This window comes from Pseudorca crassidens, chromosome 5 (genome assembly GCF_039906515.1).
Source record: "Pseudorca crassidens isolate mPseCra1 chromosome 5, mPseCra1.hap1, whole genome shotgun sequence".
Classification (NCBI taxonomy): domain Eukaryota; kingdom Metazoa; phylum Chordata; class Mammalia; order Artiodactyla; family Delphinidae; genus Pseudorca; species Pseudorca crassidens.
This window is the reverse complement of record NC_090300.1, coordinates 137066213-137092800: the sequence shown is the minus strand read 5'-3', so window position 1 is coordinate 137092800 and position 26588 is coordinate 137066213. Positions and strand designations below refer to the sequence as shown.

The 26588-nt window shown below is 40.5% G+C and overlaps 1 protein-coding gene across 13 annotated transcripts in view; it reads left to right on the top strand.

The window, feature by feature from the left end:
- The window catches only part of SYNJ1 (synaptojanin 1), an 89151-nt gene extending 67180 nt beyond the window's left edge, over positions 1-21971 (top strand). For 3 of the 13 annotated variants that reach the window (XM_067739353.1, XM_067739354.1, XM_067739352.1), the window contains 10 exons: positions 1550-1712; positions 5325-5534; positions 6853-6960; positions 7511-7549; positions 9263-9310; positions 10604-10642; positions 10773-10843; positions 12491-12599; positions 12859-13052; positions 18930-21971. In XM_067739353.1, coding sequence (XP_067595454.1) covers positions 1550-1712; positions 5325-5534; positions 6853-6960; positions 7511-7549; positions 9263-9310; positions 10604-10642; positions 10773-10843; positions 12491-12599; positions 12859-13052; positions 18930-19727 — 1779 coding nt within the window. In that variant the 3' untranslated portion in view covers positions 19728-21971. Of the gene's footprint in view, positions 1-1549; positions 1713-5324; positions 5535-6852; positions 6961-7510; positions 7550-9262; positions 9311-10603; positions 10643-10772; positions 10844-12490; positions 12600-12858; positions 13053-16448; positions 16476-18929 lie in introns of those variants that run through there. The other 10 variants (XM_067739362.1, XM_067739358.1, XM_067739364.1 and 7 more) reach the window with 7 other exon arrangements.
- Positions 21972-26588: the final 4617 nt, after the last annotated feature.

The window sequence follows — 26588 nt, the reverse complement described above, 5'->3', positions numbered from 1 at the left end:
AGTCATGTATGTTATGCTCTTAGAAAGGACCCACCCTTAGCTCCCTTAAAAGATTTTCAAAATTCTGAAAAAATAATGTTTTGGGAAAGTGCATAATAATGTTTGATTTATCCTTTTGAAAGTTAGACATTTCCAAACCTCTAGTCTATCTTTGTTAGTACCACTGTTTCAGCCCGAAATCTTCTAGACGCAAGACTAATAGGAACACTTCCAATCCAGGGGAGAGTCTGGAAAAAGTATATAGCGTAAGCAGGACAAACCTGAAGGATGACCTTCTTGAGCATTTTCTTTTCTGTCGTCTAAATTTCTTTCTTTTCATTTGGCTCTGATCTCTGCCAAGTGGATATTGTTGATGAAGTGCCTCTTAAATGGCCATTATTTTAGTTATTATTAGTCAGCCCGTTATTAGTGACTGAGGCTTAAGAATACTTGTTAGTATTCTTTGGTGAATATATAAAGAATGCTGTTGACTTTAAAAAGTAACAAATGGCATATGAAGCCTGTTGCCAAGTTCTGAAATTTAATTGATTTGGTCTAATAAGTGAGTAAAGAATTATTAGTTCTTAGGACTCTGACTTCAAAGCTCAGGATGGACACTAAATTCCTATTAAACACGGCTGTGCTGTTCAGGCCAGCAGCTTTCAACCTCTCCAGCCTATGCCTTCAAAGAATTCTAATGTCAATAGCACGTAAGGAAAGTATTTTTTTTAATACATCCACAGGACAGTGTAACTTGATTATAATATGTTGGTTGTTTTAGATTATACTTTTGTCTAAAAGCTTCTCACATTTATAGGAAAGGCAGGGCGCCAGTTTCACAGATACCAGTCTTTCTGTTTTCAGAATGATTCACTTTTGTTGAAGATTTAAAATGGTCTTAAATTCTCTCAATATTCTTCTGACGTTTGAAATGCTGAAACTACTTTGACAGTATAGCACCTTTCAAGACCATTACCCCAAGTTAGGAAGGCCCAAATGAACAGGGCAATTATTTTAAGGATTTTCTACTGTCCTTTCTTCAGCTGTCTCATGTAGGAACAGTTATTTAATCTGTGAATCAAAATCATAGGAAGTATAAAATGATGTAGTAGGGTTGTCAGTGAATTTATGTGTGGCCAGGGCAAGATGCTTACTGCAGCAAAGGAGACTTAAATCTGTGTGCGTCCTAGGGAAGACCTGAGGTTTAGCAACACGCGCTGTTAAAGGGAGGATTGGGCACATTTGAAACTAGTTGAGGGAACTCCCAGGTTAGGACTACGCGCGTCCACTGCAGAGCGGGGGTCCGGGTTTGATCCCTGGTCGGGGAACTAAGATTCTGCCAGCCACGTGGAGCGGCCAAAAAAAAAAAAAACCCCAAAACCAAAACCCAACCAAAACAAAACAAAAAATTAGTTAAAAATACAGTATATGTGAAATGGTTATGTTGAATTGAGTCTAGCTGAATGAAGCCTATACTGTTGTCGTAGTATGACTGAGGCAGGCACTTTATTCCAAGATAGTGAATTTTCATGCAATGAATTTTTATTTTGTATCTCTTTTACTCAACTAGTTATTGGGTCGGACTATAACTATTACTTTAAAGAGTCCAGACTGGATCAAAACTTTGGAAGAAGAAATGAGTTTAGAGAAAATCAGCGTCCCCTTGCCGTCCTCAACAAGCTCCACCCTGCTTGGTGAAGACGCGGAGGTTGCGGCCGACTTCGATATGGAAGGTCTGCTTGTTGAACACATTTACTGCTGTCCTTCAAGATGTTTCCTTCCCATCAGTAACGTCTCAGTCTCCAAGTTTATCCTTCTCTTCCTTCTTGTAACACTGAGAGCAATATTAACGAGATTTTGTTTTGCATCGTATTGTGTGTCTTTTGCTTGTACCCAGACTTAAATGTATTTGCCATTCTGCCATGCAAAGGTCAAGACCTTTCCAAATGTTAGTTTATGTCCTTGTGTCGTAAGAGCACAAAGTGGTATTTTTGGTGTGTGGTTTTGTCCCCCTAATTGTAGTTAAGGTAGAAAAGTAGAAGCTCAGTGTGCTGAAATGCGTTCAAAATAATTACTACAAAAGAATAATTACTACAGAAGAAGATATATTGCTTTCTTTTTTAAAAAATTTATTGAAGTATAGTTGACTTTACAGTGTTGTATTAATTTCTCCTGTACAGCAGTGATTCAGTTATACATACACACACACACACACACATACATACATACATTCTTTTTCATATTCTTTTGCATTATGGTTTATCACGATATTGAATATAGTTCCCTGTGCTTTACAGTAGGACCTTGTTGTTTATCCATTCTACATATAATAGTTTGCATCTGCTAGTCCCAAATTCCCAATCCATCCCTCCCCCACCCCCCGCCCCCTTGGCAACCAATAAACCACAGTAATTTAAAGTAATTTTAATTACTTTAAAATTTCAAAGTAATTTTAAAAGATTCTCAAAGTGGCTAGGAACACATGCATTTGAAACTGAACCCAGCCATATAAATGTAATCATTTCAAGTTTGGAGTTCGGGACAGATTATCTCGATATAGTGATTTCCTTAAATGTGATTAAGAAATGCATTTGCTTTTTAATGCTATATATGTGCTATATTATTTTAGCATATTTTCCATTAAGATGCATACCTTAGTTTATAAAATGACAATGCATCATATTGTGATACCCTGTATGTCTAGATAACGCATTTAAGAGTTGAACACCTCAGAAGATCATCTCACTTTCACATTTCACTGTTCATTTGTTTACTTGGTCCACACATTTATGTAGTACCTTTCATGTGCCAGGTCCATGCTAGGTGCTGTAAATTCAACAGATGTCATCCTTGCTCTCCCCAAGCTCACAGCTCAGTTGGTGTTACAAACAAGTAAGCAGGCAATTGTAATCATGTGACATCAATGCACTGGTGAACGATGCTGCAGTAGTTCATGGGGCAGCTGCCTGACCTAGAGTTGGAAGTCGGGAGAGTTCTACCAGAGAAACTGAAATTGAGAGTCTGTAGACTGAGTGAGAATTAGATTAAAGAGGATAGAAAGGCGTGAACCAGGAAGAAGGAATGTGCAGAGACCTCAGGGGACAAAAAGGATCTAAGTAGACGATGCAAGTATGCTTGTGCAGGGGGAGTGGGTGTGGATGGGAGGTGGATTTGGTTTTGAATATGTTGAGTCTGAGGTGTCTGTAGGGTCCATCAGGCCCAGATGTAGGCTGTGGTATGTGGGCCTGGCACTCAGCAGAGAGCTCTGGGCCCACCAGGCAGCTCTGATGACAGTTTAAGGCCATGCGTTTTTATTAGCTTGGCCAGGAGGATGAGATAGAGATGGGAGAGGACTGGTCCTGGGATCAAACAGAAATGCAGACTTCAAGGACAGGCAGAAGAAGGCTGCCCATAAAAGGAAAATGAGAAGAAAGAACCAGAAATGTCAAAGAGCCAGGAGAATATAGCAGCTTAAAAATCAAGGAAAGAAAAGATAACAAGGGAGAGTGGTCTGTGGCAAGAAGGAGAAGTGAGCACCGCAGCCTGCCCTTTGGGTTTAGTCCCGGGGAGGAGGCTGTTGGTGACATTCAGGAGAGTGATTTCAGTGGAGTGAAGAAGGCAGATGGTGGTAAATCGGGGTGTGGATGCAAGGCGAAGACGTGTAGAGAGTGTCTGTAGGCAACTCTTCACAGAAGTTTGGCTAAGGCGGGGGAAAGGGAGAGGAAGGCAGCTGCTCCAGGGAGTGTTATTTTGAAATGGGGACGCTTGAGAACGCTTAGTGCTGATGGAAAGGGCTGACGCCATTGGGGAGGGGCAGGGCAGAATGAGTGGCAGAACACGGTCCCTGGGAAAACGGGGGTGGGCAGAACCCCACTGTTTCCATCCACAAATACCTGAGTGCCAACCACGTGGTTAGGCTCCAGTTGGGGGCCAGATTGTTGAAGAGAGGGGGTCCCATCTTAAGACTACCCTTTTCTCTGTGAAGTTTAAGGAGTGGGGCAACTCATGGTTTCAGGAGAATTGAGAAGGTTCAAGATAAAGCTCCTGAGAAGGGGTCAGAGGGAGAGCCAGCCAGGAAATTGTGGAATTACCAGGCAGCCCTGGGAGCCCAGATGAGGCTGAAAACCACAGAGTTAACATGGCTTCAGTCATCGGGGCCACGTGGTTGTCTCTGGCCGCAGCACCCAGCAGCCCAGGTGCGCAGTTATGGAGAGGTTAGACAGTGGAGTTGATGCAGGCGCGATGGAAGAATAGTGCAGGAGGGGAACGGCCGAGCTGAGGAACCAGAGGACGTGAAGACAGATGCAGAGACACAAAATCAAAGGCCTGGATCCTGGTGAAGTCAAAAGAGGAAAGAGTAACTGAGGGCGAGAGTGGAAGTCTGGGAAGTGGTGGTCAGAGGGCAGTGTTCTGAGTTCACCGTTTCAGAGGCACTGCAGTTCCAAGGGGCATATGTGCCAGGAGTGGAGGAGAGCATCAGCAGGGAAAAGACATCAGGTTGTTGATGGGCTGACCACATGGACTTCGATGTCGCCCAGAAAGATGGCAGGACCCAACTTACCAGCTTGCTCTCTCCTTAGTCCTCAGTGAATGGGTGCAAGAGACCAGAAGGCTGGAGGTTGGAGATTATGGCGGCAAGCGGGGGTTGAGGGAGCTACATAAATTCGTGATGGCGCAGCCTCAAGGAAATAGGCCTTTTCGTTCAGGCTTGGAAGATTGAGTTCTGCAATTGGAATTGGGTTGCAAGGGGCACCCTGACCCCACTTTCCAACCCTAAGGAAAGAGGAGGTGAGGAGATCTCAGGGGAGAACCAACTCCCCCCTGTTGTGTATATGTCAGGTTGGGGGAGTCCAGGGGACAGAGTAGCGAGGAGACTTCTGGGGAAAGTGTGTGACCGCGTGAGAGCCTGTCTACTGCGAGGGCAGGACCTGAGTTGAGGGCACTGGGGAGCGGGCAGTTCCATGGGCGAGAAGGAAGGTTTGGAGGGAGAGCATTAAGCTTCCAAGTCAGCCAGCACTGAGACAGCTGCTCAGTGGAATATTGAAAGCTCTGGAGCCAACCCAGCTCCAGCTGTTAGTCACCACCGGCCTCCTGTTGCTCTGAAACAGAAGACTATCTTCAGTTACATTTCCTATAAGAGCGTTTGCACTAATTCTACTTTTATATGTATAAAATTTTTATATATGCCCACATGCTTAACCTATATATGTTTGCAGTGTCATAATGTTAAATGTGTTTATCTTATGTATATAACCCCTTAAAGCCTAGATTGGTGAAAAAAAATCTCTGAGAAAGTTAACATGGTGGTAACTTGGCTGACCTTGGCTGACCTTGCACTTTCTCAGGTGATGTTGATGACTACAGCGCTGAGGTAGAGGAAATCCTTCCTCAGCATCTCCAGCCATCTTCCAGTTCTGGCCTTGGCACTTCCCCAAGTTCTTCACCCCGGACCAGTCCCTGCCAGTCACCTACCATATCAGAGGGGCCTGTGCCTTCCCTTCCCGTGAGACCAAGTCGAGCTCCATCAAGAACACCCGGGCACCCAGCTTCACAAAGTGTGTATTTTACTTAAAGTTTTGTATGACTTTCCCTGGCTAATGCATTTGATTTTAGACGGTTAAACCTCTGATGCCTTTGCCTCTCCTTTGGAGACCCATTTTTGTTTTAACTTTCATATCCATAGGCTGAAGTGTAGCATGTTTTCTGTGTATACGAAAGAGGAAACTTCGCAGATGGTAAGCCCTAAATGGAAAGGATACTCATCACTGCCACTAGATGAGAATTTTTCTTAGTTCTTTTTCTATGTGGCCAGGCTTGTCCATGTCTTATCGTTGATGATTTTCTATCGTTACTGTCAGGACCCATAACTATTCGGGCTTAACTGTCTATCTGTACATTACCTAAATTATAATATGAAGCAGAAAGAGACAAGATATATTTTTTGAATTCAACTTGATAGTCATGACTTCTCCAAAGTTGGAAGATTTATCTCTGGAGGTTGTTACGTTACATGGTTTAGTCACTGTTCCATGCTAACCAATGTCTTCAGAAAATACCTTCCATTTCATAAACTTCTCTAGCTCGCCCACGCTACTCTTAGAGGACTGGCTTCATTCAATAAATTGAAGATAAGCCAGGGTATAGAGAGAAGAGACACCCTTTTCTTTTTCTTCTCTCTATTGGCCAGTACACTGCAAATGACTTAACTCACACAGTACTTCATGCCATCTTTTTTTTTTTAATAATATAACCACTGTCTCTTTTTTTTTTTTCGGGGGCGTTGGATCTTCATTGTTGTGCATGGGCTTTCTCTAGTTGCGGCGAGCAGGGGCTATTCTTCTTTGTGGTGCGCGGGCTTCTCATTGCGGTGGCTTCTTTTGTTTTGGAGCACAAGCTCTAGACACGCGGGCTTCAGTAGTTGTGGCATGCAGGCTCGGTAGTTGCGGCTCGTGGGCTCTGGAGCGCAGGCTTAGTAGTTGTGGTGCACGGGCTTAGTTGCTCCGCGGCACATGGGATCTTCCTAGACCAGGGCCCGAACCCGTGTCCGCTGCATTGGCATGCATATTCTTAACCACTGCACCACCAGGGAAGCCCCCTTTGTGCTGTCTTAATAGGGCCGCTCGATAAATCCCCTTCAGCACCTGGGGCCTGGGTAAGAAGTCCACAGAGAGCTAGCCTGATTGCTCTCATGGTACCAAAGGGTAATGTAGTAGCAGAACTGCTTATGTTATTGATACCAGAAATGTGTGACATTACACTGTAGTACAAATTTAGAAAATTAGCAAAATAATTTATCATACGCATATAGAAAGTACCTTTGTGCTCACATCCACTTGGAACGTGATCCTCTTACCTCAGGTACTTTTTCGGTAGGTTCTCCTGTTGACACTCAGCCCCTGGAGCCCAAGCGGCCCCCCCCTCCCCGCCCGGCTGCTCCTCCTGCGCGTCCAGCCCCCCCACAAAGACCGCCTCCGCCTGCAGGTAACAAACCATTTATTTCCATTTTTGCTCGGTTTAAAATCTCCCTCCACTCTGTTTAAAAATGTTTTGCATGTTTCAAACTTCTAGCTTCTAGATTTTACTATTTTTCTATCACTGGTGCTACTTCCTCAGTTTTTCTCTAAAAAACGTGGTGGGTGTGACAGAACAGGGAAAAATATTGTTTCTCAACTAGATTCCTGTAACATGTTTTCAGAGCTGACCTTTTACAAGTGTGAAAGAAGTGTTTGTTTTGTTTTTGCTAATGGGGTTGTACTGATTTCTATAAAATGCATGATTAGAACTGAAGAACATACATATACTTATTTACTATAAAGTTTATATATTTGTTTAAATGTTCTTTTAAAATAAGTATAATGTTTCTATTTAGAAGCATTTGCATTACATAATAGCTTTTTTATAGCACCAAGACATGAATATGTGGTTTCTACATGATATTTGACATCATGAATACTATAGTAAATCTTTGACATTTCAGTTCTTTATTTAATGTCGTTTCCTTTCTGCTGCACATTCTCTTATGAACCATAAGGGGCTAGGAGTCCTGCACCTGCTAGAAAAGAATTTGGAGGTAACCATTTATATTTGTTGTAATGTATGGATCTTGGTTCATTAATTTTTTTGGAGTTTGATTCCTATAACTGAAAGACATTTTAGGTTTGTTTGATAAAAGTCAAAATGAATGACATTTATATGCCAAGTTAAAAATAGCTCCAAACTTCCATTATATTCCTGTTAAGTAAAAGATTAGAGCTTGGTTTTATTAGTGAATAGAATTAACAAGAGCTTCCATTTCCCAGATAGAGGTGAATTACTCATCAAGGCCTGATACACTTTTTCTTAACAAATACAGTCAATTTGGTTACAAAGATTTAATTCCCCCAAATCATACTACTTTCAAAAGTGATTCAGGCACAATGAGTATAGACTGTTTCCCAAGTATTTGATTATATTAGATTGTATTAGAGCTCTAGTACATTCCCTTGCCAGTAGCCTGTGGATTAGCAAAGTGTCCTAGAAATGCAATTTAAAATAATTATCTGAAATATAGCTTTCATTTTGCATGGCTCTATCATAACTTGTCATAGCATTCATGCCTCATTTTTAAAATGTAAGAACAATTTTCTTTTATATATTTCAATAAGGAAGTTCTTACTAGCACATGGGTCACTTTTTGTTAAAAGTGTAGTTTACTTGGTTTACATGAAAACTTTCACAGAGCATAGTTGGAGGTATACATTTGACAAGTTTATTTAATCTAATTCTCAGGAAAGGCTGAGGCAAGATATTTCAGAAGAGCTTTTACAAATCCAGTTTTAATGTCATTAAGGCTCACTCTACACATGCAGTTGGTCTTTCTACTCTAGCTGCCTAAGGACATTGCGGACCGGCTCGTGTGTTGTTACAGATTGACTTTGCTGTGTGTAGATTTTAATGACTTTGTATAATAAAGGTAGCAAAGTTATTTCAGCACTGTGGCCTCTGCAAGATACTGCTGGAGTATAACTTTTCCATTGACTTACAGAAAACATTAATTTTTCCCGTTTCAAACTTGTGCTTTTATTTATAGTTATAATAGACTTTTATTTATTTTCTCCTTTAATTAGGAAAACAATCTATAGAAATAAGTTGCTAAATAAATTTGTGAAAAGTTATACATGATAGCAATTCAGCGGCTTACTTAGAAATCTGATTTAATTTTAAAAATCACTTCTCTTCACAATTCTTTTGTAGGCAATGTTCGCAGTGTATTTTTTTAACCCTATAAACCAATAACTGCTTGAAGGCAATAAGCTGAGAGAAAGTAATTACAGTACTTTTAGTTTTTTTTTTTAAATTATGTATCGAAAACTAACTTCTAAGAGACTAATATAGTCTCAGAGATTTCATATGAAATTGGAACTTTAAGATTTTTGTTCCTTTTTGACTGGCAAATATTGGAGCTTTTATTAGTGATTTAACTCTGAATATAAAGAATGAGATGATCATAAAGCAAAGGCTTTCATTACACATATTTTTCAATTCCTTACTGCTAGTAATGTCAGATATAAAACGCAAACTGTCCTTCTCTTGCATTCTAACTGTGGAAAGGGCCAGACTCAGGTTTGGGCCAGGCACCTAAAGTCACTTTGGTTTGTACTGATATCTTTGAAGAAATTTAAACCAGTGAAAGAACTTTTTTGCAAAAGTAAGCTTAACTCAGAAATTGTTTTGTGTGCCTGCCTTTCATTCTGTGTGCTATGGGCCCTGAACAATATACAGCTTCTGTTCTTTCTCTAAAAAGGTATTGGAGCCCCTCCCAGTCCTGGGGTAGCTAGGCGAGAGATGGAAGGTAACAAGACTTTTGCATCATAGAAATGGATCTCTCGTTTTATTTCTAAATGTCAGCCCCTCCAGTGTTTAAAGGCATACCAAATCTTTTCTTGGTCCAACTGTAAACTCCCCCTCCCATCCTTATGTATACCTTGTAACTTGGTATTTTTTTTCTCTTTCCATTCTGTGTTGTATATAGTTTCTAATGGATGTCCATTTAATTTCCGCACAGTTCTCATGTTGTTTTGCACTCTGTGTTGTATATATTTCATATATCCTTTGGATGTGAAATTATTGTACAATGTTATTTTAAGAAGAATGCCTTCAAAATTCTTTTCAGAATAAGTCAAATGTTTAGAAATGTACTATACTAACTCTGGAGTTTTAAAAATTAATAATTGTAATTAAACCTTATTAATTTAATTGTAATTAAACCTCATTAATTGAGGTCCAAGAATATAGTGTTTTTCGGATGATTTCAGATAACAGAAATGTTTTAATGACGCTGAACTAAATTTGCTTAAAAGGCTATAAAAACTAGAAGCCATTCATTAAGATTATAGTTCTTAAAAAGCTGATGGATTTCATACAACAATCACACTTGAATTTCCTTTCAAAAAGAATAAATATGAGATGCAGGCCTCAATAGTGTCCCCTAACTCCTTTTGGCCCCAAAAGTAGTTTATTTCATTTCATCCTTTTACTACCTTTCTAATGAGTTTGAACCGTAGTTTAACATTGTCTTGCATAAGGCAGATATTTGGTAATAAGATGTGCCTTCATCATAGGATTTTGCTATAGAAATCCCAAAGATCTCATCGTGAGATTCCTTTATCCATAATGACATCTACAGCGTGAAGCCCTGAAACAGTGCCATTAGGTGCCCCTTGTGTGACTCGGAAAATGTAGTGCCGTCTGTTTGCTCCGGAGCTGTTTGTCCACCAAGCTCTGGGAAACAGCGGGGCTGCATCTTGTGACCATCCCCCTAAGCTGACCATGTGTTTTCAAGGTTCACAGGAGAGAGCTCTGTTGGGAAAGTCACCTTAAAAGTGACCTTCTGAATGAGGTATCAGACCAAGTGCTAAGCTGGCTCCCATGAATGTCACTCTCAGTATCCTAATTTTTCTCTTTTTGGGGGTATTTCCTTCAGAGCTGATAATACGCTTCCTTCATCATTATCTAAAGCAAAGTACTTTTGTTTCCATCTCACGCCCCCAATTTCTGCTGGTAATGAAACAACAGCAGCCAGTGTTATGCAGTATGGCTTGATTGTTTACTTATGACTAATTTTTTTTTCCTTCCTGCTTCAAAGCACCCAAAAGCCCTGGAACGACACGGAAAGATAATATAGGTAAAAACACTTGAATTCAGCTTAACCTTAAAACTGGACCGTGAATAGACACTTGGGATATAAGTAATGGTTTCTTGTTTCTTTCTTTTTTAAAAAAAATGAAATACACGGTGCGATGTCTTTGTTCCAGGACGCAATCAGCCTTCACCTCAAACAGGACTCACAGGCCCAGGACCTGCTGGATACAGTACAGCCAGACCGGTAGGCAGCATCTCGCCTGGGAGCCAGGAGGTCTAGGTTCTAGGTCCCAATTTGCTGCTAATGAAATGTGTTATCTTGAAGAAATCATGGGGCCCATTAAGGCCCCAGTTTCCTCAACTCTAAAATGGGGAATTGCACTTGACGCTCTCCAAGGTACCTTTCAACACTAAGTATTTTAACATCCTCTTCAAAAGTAACTAAACATACTTTCTTATTTGAATAAAAGTGATGCAATTAAGTAGTTGCAGTCGCTACATAAATATCTTAGAATCTCTATATGAGGAAGTGATGTTTTGGGGCAACTTTTTATATTATCTGAGTAATTCTTCAATCAGAAGGATTTGAAAACTAGATTTCAGAAAACCCATTTATGATAGTCGGTCAACTAAAGCTGGTTCTAAAGGTATTAAAAGCAGGAGAGCAGGTGGCATTGCAGTGCCTTTCCCTGTGTTGTGAATCTGTGGTTTTCTGCGTGTTTATCAGTGTTCTCTTATACACAGAATTATCCTCTTATTCACCCAAGTGAAAATTTTCTCTGGGATAGAGCAAGTAACTTAAGGGGAAAAAAAGAAAGAAAGAAAACAGAAACCAGGCTCAGTCTAGTGGGTCCTGGGACTGCTGGGAGGCCTCCAGCTAAAGAGTAAGAAGTGGGAACTGTGACTGTAACTGGAAATTAAGAAACTTCTGTTAATGAAACTACTTCTAATTTCTAAGGAATCCTCATAAGATTTATAAGATAGAAATACTTCGTTCTTTCTCTTGTAGCTTTCTATTTAACATCCAACCTAAAGGCCTTTTTCTATATATAACATCACACTCCAAAGTAAAATGTCTGTGGAGTATACCTAAAGATAGCCGTTACCCACTCTCCTTTTTTCCAAAGAAGGGGAAATTGCTATCCGTCGATTCTACCACTTCCCACAAAGGACTTTCTTTATTTAATACTGTAAGAATAGGGAAGGAAAGTCAGAATTTTGTGAGATAACATTCATAACTTTTGCTTAAAATAAGGAGTATTGGGAGCTTAAAGTCTTCAGCAAATGTGTGAAAATAGAAAAGACGTTTTTCACCAGTGTGTCTTCCAGTGTATTTATTTTAGCATATCGAGTAAGGCACTCAAGAGGTTTTACATCTGTGTTTAAAAAAAAAGACCTCGGCATCGTTTTTCGTAAGCCACTTAGTTACACAGTGTATGTCAGGTCACGTCCTCGTGACCTGTAATACCATCCCCGTCGCCCATTAAGGCAGCATCGCACAGGATGAAGAGCACGGCCCTGCAGCGGGTCAGACCTGAGTCTGGCTCCTGGCTCTACTTTCTAGCTCTGTGGCTTTGGGAAAGTTGTATACATTTGTTCATCTTCATTTATAATAGAGATGATAAAAGAATACCTACCTCTGAGGGCCATTTGGACAATGAAATGGAAATGCCTCCACAGTGCTTAATTAACACAGCGCCTGGCACATAGTAAACGGTGGAAAATAAAAAGGAAGATTTTTAAAACTTGTGACGATGTGGCTATAAATAAAGAGCCATTAAAATGACAAGAGGCTGAGGAAATGAGATGAGATGCAAAAGCAAATATTTTCACCAAATCTTATCTGTTGAAAATAAGTAAATATCTCAACGGTTACGTTTTCCATTTTTAGATCATTCCACCCCGTGCCGGGGTGATCAGCGCCCCCCAGAGCCATGCTCGGGTGTCTGCTGGAAGACTGACTCCTGAAAGCCAAAGCAAACCATCAGAAGTACTGAAAGGTAGGCCCTGTATTAGAAACAGCAGTGCCGTTCTGTATTCTTTCCCTTTTTCTTTTTCTTTTCCTTTCTGCAGTGTCTCGCTTTTTACAACTTACTTGAATTGGGATAGCCTTGTGTCTTTCTTTATGCCACAAGAAATGAGGCTGCTTGGGGCCAGGGGTGGGCGGGACAGGGACTAGAATCCCTTACATTTCACTAAAGGAAGGATAGAAAGTGGTTTTCTAGAAAACACCTAACATCTGGAAATGACTTTTTTTAGGGCCGGCTGTTCTTCCTGAACCACTGAAGCCTCAGGCCGCCCCTCCTGTGCAGCCTTCTCTGGCCCCGCCGGTTCAGCAGATGCGGGAGCCTCTTGTCCCGGTGGCCACACCTATGCCTCAGTCTGCCCCGCAGCCGCCCCCTCGGAGCAGGTCGTCCCACAGCTTGCCTTCTGAGCCTTCAGTGCAGCCGCAGGTAAGTCCTGCCAGCCGGCAGAAGATCATCTGGACGCTTCTGTGAGGGTTTGGGCTTATTTTTTGTTTTGTTTTGTTTTTCTGTTTTTCTTTTTTTACTGAGGTATATTTGATGCCTTTGGTATAGTCTTTGAACATACTTATTTTAATTATTAGCTTAAGAAATAAACAAATATGAGATTCACTTTTAACAAATGTTTGTCTTTTGGTAGACAAACATTTAATCGCATGTTCAGATATGACTTCAACAGGCGAATGTCATTGGACATCTCAAACCAGTCACACAACAGATGCATGGTTTGGCTGTTTGAGGTTTGGGGTTTCTGTCTGTCTGTCTAACCTGTGGCCTGGATCAAGGGTTCTCAGAGAGTGACCCTAGATTAGGGATCTTTAAGGAATTCCAGGCAGCTCCCAGGCTGTTTTATCTTGTTAATGTTTAAAGTGTTGGTGACTTTCTGGGTTTTTTATGCATAATTTACTTTGGATAGTTAATGAATTAGGATGGACAATAATAATTTATTTTCTTATTGCTCACAGTTAATAAGTTTTGGCTTTTACATCCTGGAGAGAGAGGCAGTCAGATCACTCCTGACCACTGGCAGTCAAGTTAATTTCCAGTAACGCTCTTATTCCTCCTGATGCCACACAGCTAGCTCTTTTCCGTGGTGGAGCCAGCACTGGGCTTCCTCAGGGATCTCTAGCAGTTTCAGACACTATTGGATCAGTTTAGAAGTTTTGGGCGTGCAGCAGCAGGCTTATTCACCAAAGTGAAAACCATCAAAATAATGTTATCTCATGAGTGTCACACAGAAAACAGTGCCATTGCACTGTTGAGGATGCTGAAGATGTATAATAATTGTAGAAATCCTTCCAACAATAAATATCTATTATTTTCTCTCTGCCAATCGGCTTTTAGTGTATCATGAATTTTTCTTCTCATTTTCTTGTGAGGTGTACTATTGTATTTTTTTTTTAATGTAATTGGAGGGCAAGAAACTTTCAAAGTAGCCGTATCTTAGAGCTTTGTATTGCTGTTTTAGGACAGAAAGTGATCATGAGTTTCATAGTAAAAGTGAACCCTGATTCCTAAAACTCTATAAATGTTTTCAGTATTGAAAGTAGGTATGGTACTCTGAACAACTTCAGAAAGGACACACTTCAGGTAAGGTTGCAATTCTCAGTAGAAAGTCATCTGTGACACAGAAGTACTACAGGATGAGTATTCCAATGACTGCCATGTGTCATTTTCTTAGGTCATTTTTCAGCTTGTTTTGCTTTCTGATTTTCATTGGAGTGGGTGCGGTAATCTGGTGGCAGGCAGCAAGCCCATGCTTTGTGTGTGGCTCAGTAGATTGTGTTCTTGACTCTTGTATTCTGTTCATCAAAACTATGAAAGATGTTTGTTTTAAACCTTCTTTTTGCCTCAATCACCGATACCAAATTCCTCTGCACATTATATACACAGACTTTTCTTTTGGGGGAGTGGGATCTTGTTCATGTCTTTGTGACTGTCTTTGTGAAGGATCACAAAGTGGTTAGTTTCCTCCTTGGAGCTTACAACGCTGAGGGGCCGGAAGGAAAGGGAAGTATTTTACCTTTTGTGCCTTTTGAACTTTGAACCATAAGAATAATACCTATTCAAAAAATAATAGACATTGAAAATTTTTAAAATCTTCTGTAGTGGCTATAAGTTGAAAAGGATGGGATAGTAAAATATGACATTTGTTATTTTGGTAATAATATGAAATAGTCTTAGAATTGAACACTTAGTAATTTTTACAAGTCTTTATCAATTCTGCCAAAAATCTACAAGGTATTTAAAACATAAAAACACACATGACCCAGCTTTACTTTTTATAACTATTTAAGTGTCCTTTGATTCGATAATTCTATATAGAAAAGATTCTTCTAATTCATATGATTATACCACATGTTATATATCCTTTACAAAATGTGAAAATGCCTCACCTATCTGACTTCCAACATCTTAGTCATCTGATTATCAGCTAAAAAGCAGAAGTCAGGAATCCAATGAGAAGTAAAATATTAGCATCGTGGCTATACTGTCAGCGTGATTGCTGCCAGTGAGGGAAGAGGGCAAGTGGAACACCTCAGCATTCCGGATCAACTGAATTCCATCCCTGTGTATCTTAGTATAGACCCATTCCTGTGTCCTGTCCTGTGCCAAAGCTGATACATCAGGACCATCAGGAAAGCTTAAATTCAGGAGTCTCATGTTTCGTAGGCAGGAAACTCTAGTAATACTTAATACTTAAGTAATACTTAATACTTAAGTAATTACTTAAGTAATACTTAAATTGTCAAAGAGAGTTTTGGTATTTTAAAATAAGGTGAGCTTTAAATATTGGGGAAGATTTGCTCAAACTGTTCCTTGAGAATACTGTAAGTTTTAAAAGTACTGCTATATTATGAAAAGATTATGATTTCATTTTTAAACAACAAAAAGAGGATCCAGTTTCTTACCTTGTTGTACCTTCCAGCTCATAAATTATGAAGTGAATTAATGATAGTATCACCCTTCAGAAAACCTGAGTAATATAGAACAAGCCTGGATCCTGACCATTTGTTAAATACCATTTTTCACTTTTTTGCAAAGTGATGCCATTTTGTACATTTTCTCTAATGGTGATAAACCCACAGACTATCTTAAGGCTGTGTCCTACTCTTCTTGGGCTGCCATAACAAAATACCATAAACTGGGTGGCTCAAACAGTAGAAATTTGTTTTCTCACAGTTCTGGAGGCTGGAAGTCTGAGATCAAGATGCCACCGTGGTTGGGTTCTGGGCTGTTTTCCTGGCTTGCAGACAGCTGCCTTCTTGCTGTGTGCTCACATGGCCTTTCCTCAGTGCTTGCACGAGGAGAAAAAGAGCAAGCCCTCTGGTGTGTCTCCGCCTAAGGGTGCTAATTCCATCGTGAGGGCCCCACTCCCATGACCTCATCTAACCCCAGTTACCTCCCAAAGGCCCCATCTCCAAAGACCATCACTTTGCGGGTTAGGGCTTTCAACATATGAATTTGGGGTGGGGGGAGACACAAACATTTCATCCATAACAGGCTGCTTCAAATATTTTAGAGCTTCCAAACCCTATTCGGAATATTATTTTTGGAAAAATCACTTTGAACTAGTTAGTAATCAACCTCAGACAAAATTAAGTTTGAACACTAATTCAACAATACATTTTTCATTCTAAATGACAGAAGAAATTGGAATTGTCTCTTGGTCTTATGCTATGACCTGCAAATATCACTGCTCTTGGATTTTGTATATAATATAGAAATAAAAGTATTTTGAAGGCTGAATTGTTAGGGTTGTTGGTTGGTCTCCGATTGTCCTCCTAACTCTTTCCTTTGATGTCTGTGTTCCTTTTCTCAAAGCAGGAGCAACCATCAGGGTAACAGGTATTGGATTATTTCTCAATCTTATATGTGCTTTTCATCTGTCTTAGCACATTAGATGTATGAGTCTTTCGCTTCATACATCTAAATTTTCACTCATTTTAAAAACCACCTGTCCACATTAATAAATTCTATTATCATACCATAAAACCTTTTTTTCTTAGTATTTTGAATTTTTAGGAACCATTTTAGTTCTTGCTAATGCTTTCCCATTTTTTTTTGCTTTGTTTTTTACAAAAATTAACAAGACTAAGAAGTTTAACTTCAAGAAGGTAAGCTTTAGGTATATAGAAGTGTATTTGGCAAAACCAAAAAGGTTCTTGGTTTTAACAATGGCATAATTACATAAATACAAAATTCAATTTTTTTTCTTAGATTTCTTTTGGGAAATTAAAAAAAATAATTTTAGTAGCACAATTCTTTTTCGTAAGGAAGAATTGATGATTTACAAAGATGAAAGTTAACGTAGCAGGATTGTTTAAGGGCCTTTCCAACACCCTTCTCTGTAAAAATACCATCGTCATTAATGTCAAGTCATCACAAATCCTGCTTAGATATATATAAATTAATTCCAATGTAATGAATGATGGTGTGGCTCTCATTATAATTTCAAGTCTGATTGGGCAAAATGATCCTGTTCCTATCAAATTACCCTTTAAATTATTTTGAAAGAAAATATTTTAATATATGAAAATAAAGATATTTAAATGTCTAGCATTTATTTGGCAAGGGCCTACTATTCTAAGCTGTGCAAGCATAAACGTCTTACCTGTAATGTCTGTGTCGTGGACTCTTGTATCTACCATGGGAGAATTGGGGCCCAGGCCCAATCAAGTACTTCTGTTTTGTTATATGAACCATAAATAATCCAGACATTATTGGTAATGTAGAGCTAATTGTAATTTTATGACGTCTGTAATAAAGTTGTCTCTCAAGTACTTTAATACACTTAGAATACAGTTTAGAATCTGTGACATGTTTACTCTTCAATTTTGTACAAATTTATTGCCACATTAAGTTTAAAGAAAAACATATTTGTTTATTCAATTATAAAGTATGTTCTAGATCAGTTGAATAAAACAGATACAGAGAGTGATTCACTTACGAAGTTATCCACACTGTTTCCTTTTGCAAATGAACAGCCTTCCCTATTCTTAAGCACCAAGTTACTGTTTCATAAGATGCAGTTACATTTTATTGGGACTGCTGCTCTTTTTTTCAACATATTTCATGAATGTTTAGTTATTTGTTTAACAACGATCTAAATTCATTTTGGGTCATGCTCTGTTTTGTTACGTTGCAAGTCTTGAGCTAAAATTCTCCCTCCCCTGTCCTTTTCAACCCAAAGGTTTGTTTCCTTACCTTTAATTTGACATAAATATCCAAGTCATCTACCTAGTTTTAATAATTATGTAGGGTTTTGAAAATTATTAAAATGAAGTTCCTGATGAGCCAGTTTTCTTATAAGGCCAGGTCCCCAGTTCTGTTACCCGTAGGGAAAGTTGGCCGTGCTCAGTCCCACAGCCATGCTCCACTCCAGCCAGCTTCTTTGTGAAGTAGGCACACAGGGCAGATTTTTCATGACTGTGAAGTAATTCCGACCCCTCCTCCTGCCAGTAACAGTGCACAGCCAACTCTGTCACGTAGAGAGGACTGTGCACCCTCTGGGCACAGCTTCATTTTGGTTTAAGAATTAATATACCAAATAGAAAATGGGACTTCCCCCACCACCCCGTTTTAAACAGTCATTGCATTTGATTGTTAACAAACGTATCCATTTTGGAACATTTTTACAAGATGAAGGAAGGTCAATTAAGGAGTACCGTTATGTTACTCACAGCGTTTATCCTGCAAAGGAGAACCTACATTAAAAAGCAAAGAATGCTTTGGAAATTCATTTGTCCAAGTAGAAAAGGAAAAGATGTATTGTTTTCAGCTGGTGAATACAAATATACTAATAAAATTAATTTTCATCCATAAAGTTGAATTTCCATATTTAAATCTCAATGAAAATATATTTAAAAGAACAGTGAAACCACATCATCATCATAGATGGGTGCTGGAAGTTTATTTATAGAGATTTCGCGTAAGTTCTAAAGATGGATTTCTTCAGTTTGTGTGAACATCTGATAGTACTGGGCATGAGCAAGACTCGTCTGCTAATTCTGTGCAGTTCCCCATTTTACTGTCTCAATACTTGCATGGATAAAATAAGCTCAGTTTAATAGAAGGACTTATTTATTCAGTAGCGAGTTTTTACAAAATAATACTTTAGCTGTTATCTTACTTAAACCACCAGAGTAACAAGCCACGCAAAGCTGCTTTTTATTTCCTAAATTCGTATACTTCCCCACCCCCACCCCCGAAAATGAGGAATAACTGAGACAGGAAGAATAGGGGGTATTCAAAGTAAGTATATTGCTTTTTGGTTGATTATTCAGTGCTCGCTCTCTTCTCCAGGTAAAAACAAACGGGGTCTCCGCCATCAGACTGGACTCGCCATTAAAGACCGACCCATTTGAAGACCTGTCTTTGAACCTGCTTGCTGTATCAAAGGCTCAGCCATCTGTTCAAACCCCAAACCCAAAGGGGTTGATTCCATTGCCTTCTGCAACCCCAAGTAACATGAATACTTTGAGTTCTGTAAGCTGCATGCCGACAATACCTCCAATTCCAGCCCGGAGTAAATCCCAGGAAAACACACGATGTTCTCCAAACCCATTCACTGAGAGCTCGAGCAGCACAAATCCTTTCACCGACAGGACTGCCGCTCCCAGAAACCCCTTTAGAGCTGAATCTCAAGAATCAGAGGCCACTTCGTGGTTCTCCAGAGAAGAGCCCCTTGCTCAGAGTCCTTTCCCTTCTCTGCAGCCTCTCAGACAGAACAGTAGCAAGCCTTCATCTTCACTGGATGGCTTTGAGGACAGTTTTGGTCCGCAGGGCCCACCCACACTAAAAAGCAGCAACCCAAAAGGATGGGTAACCTTCGAGGAAGAAGAGGACTTCGGTGTGACAGGAAAGTCAAGGCCCACTTGTCCAGACCTACTGGGTCATCAGCCGAGTTCGTCTTCTGGCTCCAAGGTGACCCTTAGTGATGACTGGAATAAAGGTACCAGTGTCTCTTTCTGTGTGTTGCCAGCAAGAAGACCACCTCCGCCTCCTGTCCCTCTGCTCCCACCTGGCACCACCCCTCCGGCAGACCCTTTCACAGCCTTGGCCTCTAAGGCATCACCCACGCTAGACTTTACAGAAAGATAATGTTATACAGTAGAAAGCAGTTGTTTTTATAGTTTTGGCAGGGTAGAGCCAAAAGAATTGGGCATTCGTTATTCATTATGTGCAATAAGTAATTGTTAAGTGCACTGATGTTGTCATGAAATACCACTATTTAATGTGTACAAAGTTGGAATATGTGTATATTGGAAATAAGGAAAAATCTTTCTCATTATTAACTGGAATTCTGGTGTGTTTCTGTTTGGATAAATACGAGAGAGTAGAAGCCATAAAAAGTGCTTGAAACTACTTCAGAAAATAGTCCTTATTCAGAAATTCTTTGTCAGTCTCCTTTACAGAATCTCAAAAAGCCCAAACAACTTCTAGCTGACATTACTGCCAGCCCCTTTCTTACTTGTTAAAAATTGGTATTTATAAGTATTTATCAAAGAGCTGTCAAACTTATACTGAAACAGAATTTAAAAGGATATATATATATATACACACTGTGTGTATATATATATATATATACAGTAATTGTATGTGTATATATATACAGTAATATGTATATATATATATATACACACTTATATATTTGTAAAACGCATAATTTAAATTCTAAATCAGACCAAATTTTTACCTAAAAATTCGAACATAGTTCTTTCAATATTTCATTATCTAAAGGATGGCTGAAAATGAAATTTGGATATTTCATTCCTTTTCTTTCTAAAACTAGAATGATCTCACTAGGGAACCAGAATCGACCACAGTTCCATACCCACCCCCGTCTGACACGCACACGGCGCACACCCTTGTTACCTGCCACGGCAGCACGTGTGCCGGCTTTTCCGGGGGAGGAGCTTCTTGCAGCCGGAAGCGGCGTAGTGTGTGGTTACAGTCGGTCACGTGGACCGACACCCCGGCCCTTTCAAAAAAGCACGCTGGCCCAGAAAGTCGGGAAAGCACGTGCCACCAAGCTCAGTGAAAAGCGTTAGAGCTCAACGTACGCGAAGGCATCCGCTGCCCACGGCCCTTGCGCGCTTCTCTTGCCGCCTCCGCTCTGGAAGTGGTGAGCGGGCCACAGGCGCCGCCCGGGGCGGAACTGGGATCTACTCCTTGTGTGTTCTCTCCCTCTCACGAACTACACGACACACCTGTGATGCTGCTTTACGTTTGTAGAGGCTACACCTCAAATTAGCTGTGGATTTTGTCTCCTGCACTGCCAATATGCAGCTGATCCTGCTTTAATTTTATGAAGACGTACACAGAATGTATACAGAATGTAGTATTTTGATACCATTGAGTAATCCTAATCAGAAAACTCCTTGAGCAATAGTTGTTTTGTTGTCAGTTTAAGATTACCTTTACCCATTATATTAACGTTCCTTTTATACAAAGAGTTGTATATGTCGACCTAAATTCCGTTGTCTGCATTTAACCTTTAAAGATGTGCATTAGCGGAATATCAGAAAAAAGAGTTCCTGGCTAAGAATACGTAAAATGTAAAAGCACAGCAAACTGCATCGCACTTAACCGCATAAAGCAAATCTGTTAGGAAAAAAGCACTTTTCTAAATACTCAAATGTTATCAGAATACTATGTTTATAAAAGTAACCCTCTCTCTATTAACAGCCAGGATTTGCTGTTAGAAATAACTCGTGAGTTTTATATTGTGCTTTTTGGGGGGGTTCTAATCATTTCAGCAGTAGTATATTTTAAACAGCAGTATTACTATAGGCAGTGTGCTTCAAAATGTGAATTAACTTGTTGAAACTGTGGCTTTAACAAATCTATGTGATTAGTATATATGGTATTCAATATTTGCTCTCTATTAGCAAAATAATTCATTATAAACTTCACTAGTGCAGATTGCAGTTCTGTGAGCAATGTTTCCTATTGAATATAAACTACTGTCTAAAATATACATATCATGTAGCAGCTCAGCCTTTATCAGCAAATTCTACTTGGCAAGTTGCTGAAAAAGTACACAAAGTTATGAAAGTTAAAGGTCTGCTGCAAATAACTAGCCACTATTCTGTGTATTATTAAAATATTTACCAGTTCTGTTAAAAGCAGAGCAGAAGCTAGACACAGGATCTCTTTGTGAATTCTTCATTCTCTATAGTAGATTGCTGTTTATATGTAAGAATTTTATTGCTTATGTGGCATACAGTATTTATAACTATATACTTTATAGAAGTACAGTATTAAAGTCAGTGGTATGTAAACACTCTGTACATATCCTGTGAAATGTGCTGTCATATGAAATAAATATACCTGTCTTTACCATATTGACTCCTTTGCTCAAAAGGGAGGAATTTTTCTCAGCCGTTTTCCTTGAAGTTTATATATACAGGTTTGGTGACATTTGGGGATTAATTCTTGTTGTATAATTGGGTATTTTAATTCAAGGTCTTATTTTCATCCATTTCACTTCTCTATGTAATATTTCGGCTAAAAGTAAGAAGAAAGCTATTCTGAGATTACTAATCACCGTTAAGAAGCCATGCACTTATTCTGCAAGAGAGGCCCTGATGCAAAATCTTGTTGGCTCGAAAATAACACGTGAAGCATGAATGATGATTTTCTAACCCAGAGCAAGAGAAACAGCCTGGGGGGTCAAGGGGAGGCGCAGAAGGGAGACAGGTGCACGAGGAGTCAGGCGAAAGAAGAGACTGCCTTAAAAGACCCAAAGTCGGGGGCTTCCCTGGTGGCGCAGTGGTTGAGAGTCTGCCTGCTGATGCAGGGAACATGGGTTCGTGCCCCGGTCCAGGAAGATCCCACATGCCGCGGAGCGGCTGGGCCCGTGAGCCATGGCCGCTGGGCCTGCGCGTCCGGAGCCTGTGCTCCACAACGGGAGAGGCCACAACAGTGAGAGGCCCGCGTACCGCAAAAAAAAAAAAAAGACCCAAAGTAAGAGACCGAGGCCAGTTGTTCCTGTGAGTATTGCCTTTTTTCAGATTGCCATTTAAAACAATAACCTTGATTCTTACATAGTTCAGTTATGTTCATTAACCTCTGATTAAGAAGTTACAGATACAGAATAATAGGCTTTGTAAAACCTTTTTATTTTAAGGTAAATTTGTATGCAGTTATAAGAAATAATACAGAGAGATCCCAGTTTCCCCAAACTGGGAAACTACCTTTTACCCAGTTTCCTTCAGTGGCAACATTTTGCAAAACTATAGTACACTACTACAACCAGGACATTCACATTGACACAAGACCTTCCCATCACCACAAAGATCCTTCATGTTGCCCCTTTCCTGCTTCCCTCCCATCCCATGCCCCTCTCCTGTGTCCTTAACTTCTGGCAACCACTAACCTACTCTCCATTTCTACAATTTTGCCACTTCGAGTGTTCCGTAAATGGAATCATGTGTAACCGTTTGGGATTGACCTTTTTTACTCCATAATTCCCTGGAGATTCATCTGGATTGCGTGTATCAATAGTTTGTTCCTTTTTATTGCTGTGTATATCAATAGTATTCCATGGTATGGATGTACCACAACTGGGTTAACCATTTGCCCACCCACTGAAGGACATCTGGGTTGTTCCAGTTTGGGGCTATTATAAATGAAGCTGCTATGAACATTCATCTCAGGTTTTTATGTGCACATAAGTTTTCTCTGGGATAAATGCCCAGGAGTGCAATTGCTGGGTCGTAGGGTGGTTGCATGCTTGGATTTTTTAGAACTGCCAGATTGTCTTCCAGAATGACTGTACCATTTAACATTCCCATTGGCAATTTACGAGTGATCCAGTTTCTCCTCATCCTTGCCTGCATTTGCTGCTGTTACTATTTTTTACTTTAGCCATTTTGGTAGTAAATATTTCATTGTGGCTTTGTGTTTCCCTAATAGCTAATGGTAGTGAACATATTTTCATGTGATATTTGCTATCTAACATCTTCTTTAGTGAAATATCTATTTGTGTCTTTTGTGCATTTCCTAAATTGCTTTTTTACTATAGTGTTTTGAGGGTCCTTTTTGTATGCTAGATGCTCTACCTCTGTTGGATATGTGGTTTGCACATATATCTCTCTGTCTGTAGCTTATCTTTTCAGCCTCTCCACATGATCTATAGCCAACATCCTGAGCCCCGCAGGTCCACATTTACAGCATGGTGACCGACACAGGAAAACCAAACTCACAAACTCATGTATAAATCAAAATGCCAATTTATTAATGTTAGAAAAGTAAGTCTGACCACATGAAGATTTCGCAAACATGTGGAAATATGGGAACTCATACACTGTTGGCGAGAGGGCAAACTGGCACATCAGCTCTGGAGAGCAATTCAGCAACATCCAGTAAAGTTCCTGCATTCTATCACAACCAATTACACTTGGAGAGAAACTCTAGGACATGTGGAGCGGAATGTGCATTGTTTGTAATGGTGAAAACTAGAAAGAAACTAACCATCAAGAGGGGAATACAGTGACATATTCATAGTGGAATACTATACAGCGGTGAAGTGAATGAAATATTAGTAAATCTCATTATGGAGCCATAAAGCAAGGTACAAAATAATACAGTATGACATTAGTTACATAAAATTTAAAACATGCAAAACAATATTCTCTATTCTTTACGGATACATATGTGTGTTAATGGTGTGTATATATATATATATATATATATATATTGCGGTATGCAGGCCTCTTACTGTTGTGGCCTCTCCCATTGCAGAGCACGGTCTCCGGACACGCAGGCTCAGCGGCCATGGCTCATGGGCCCGGCCGCTCTGCGGCACGTGGGATCTTCCCGGACCGGGGCACGAACCCGTGTCCCCTGCATCGGCAGGCGGACTCTCAACCACTGCGCCACCAGGAAAGCCCAATGGTATTTAAAAAAAATTTTTTTTTTAAATACAGTAAAAATGTGCTCTTTTCCTCCCTGGCTACCTGTTATCTAGCAGCCATCATGAATGGCCCATTAGTTATTTGTACCAGAGTGTTCATCACTAATGCAGTGCTTCAGCAGATACAAATGGTCATAAGATGCCCTTTACCCTAGAAAGGCAACAGTACCTAAAATATTGAGACAATAAGCTAAAGTACACAAGACCACCCAGATGTCATCTTTGTCTTCAGATTCAGAACCCACTTGGGTGGTGACAAGACAACAGGCTTTGGCATGATTTATGATCACTTAAACCACACTGAGAGGGCTTCCCTGGTGGCACGGTGGTTAAGAATCCGCCTGCCAATGCAGGGGACACGGGTTCAAGCCCTGACCCGGGAAGATCCCACATGCCGCGGAACAACAAAGCCCGTGCACCAAAACTACTGAGCCTGCGCTCTGTAGCCCGCAAGCCACAACTACTGAGCCCATGTGCCACACCTACCAAAGCCCAGGCACCTAGAGCCCGTGCTCCACAGCAAGAGAAGCCACTGCAATGAGAAGCCCGCGCCCCGCAATGAAGAGTAGCCCCCGCTCACCGCAACTGGAGAAAAGCCCGCGCGCAGCAATGAAGACCCAACGCAGCCAAAAATAAGTAAATAAATTTATAAAACAAAATAACCACACTGAGAGAAAGCTACGCACAAAATTTGTAAGACATGGACTGTATGAGAAGAAAAAGACCTAAAGAGAACACTGAAAGGAATGCAACGGAAGAGTAAAGTTAAGAGGACTACAAAGGCAAATATCAGTGCTGACAAAGGTTAAAGATGGTGCAAGGGCTCGACCTGTGACAGTCTGGCAGATTTTCCACCAGATATGTAGTTGATAACTACGTATTTAAATAAAACTGAGTGGCCAGTACAAACATGGGTTTTCTATACTTTTCATTCATTTTATATAATTAAAAAGTATACCTAGAGACCCTGTAGTACATGAGTGTGTGGATAAATGGTTCTCTCTACCTAGAAGGCTATACTATAAACCAAGTTTTTAAGCAGGAGTTGGCTTGATGGATATGCAGTTGGATTCAGGAGAAATAGGGGGATGATCTTACAGCCAGCAGTCAGGAGCTAACTGACCACAGTAGGCCACTTTCTTCCTCTGGGGAAGAGAGACATTTGCCAATCTGACCAGTACTGCATGTTCCAGGGTCTGGGTGAACCCTGCCGCAACACTACTAGAGATGAAAACACATCTCTCCCTGGGCGCCATCCCGCTTCTATCCAGCGTCAGTCTAACGGTCTTCACATGAGGCTCTGGATTGGCTTTGGGCATTTCCAAGGCCTACAGTCACACACTTTCTCCACTCTGCCCCGGAACTTAAGGGTTTCAATGGAGGGAGGCAAAGTTTCAGGTACACAAAGTGGCAGGTGCTTGTAATATTCAATTTGCATTTGGCAATGGCCCTTCCAAGGAGATAACCAGGGATCGGGGCCTTGCACTATTTTAGCTTTGCTAGCGCCTCGTTATCAAGGCCTCAGTACAAATGTCACCCAAGGAATGCCTGAAGGCTTAAGGCATTCCCTGACCATCCAATCTAAAAAGCCAGTCACCCTGTTCTGTTTTTATATCTATTTGAATTTGCCGTATCCGTTTTTGTTTTCTTTGTCACTTACACTGAATATAAGCTCCATGAAAGCAGTGACCCTCAATCTGCCTCCCTGTCACCGGCGCCCGGAAGGAAGCACCGAACCCGATTGCCTTTAATAAGAATTTGTTGGGCAGTGAGTTGCTGGATAGTTTGGGGAGGGTCGCTACGGCAGCAGCCGCTCGAGCCACTCTAGAGATACGAATTCGAATCAGCCCCACGAAGGAGTACGGACACTTTCCCTGACCCTTCAGTGCTGAAAACCGGAGCAGAGGCAGCAGACACCGGGGATCCGCGATCTGAGACAGCCTCTTCTGTGCGTTCCAGACCCGAAGCAGCGGGAGGCATTCCCGGAAGTGGAGACTGGGGGCGGCGGAAATGCTACCGAGGCTCGGAGCTGCGGTGGGGAG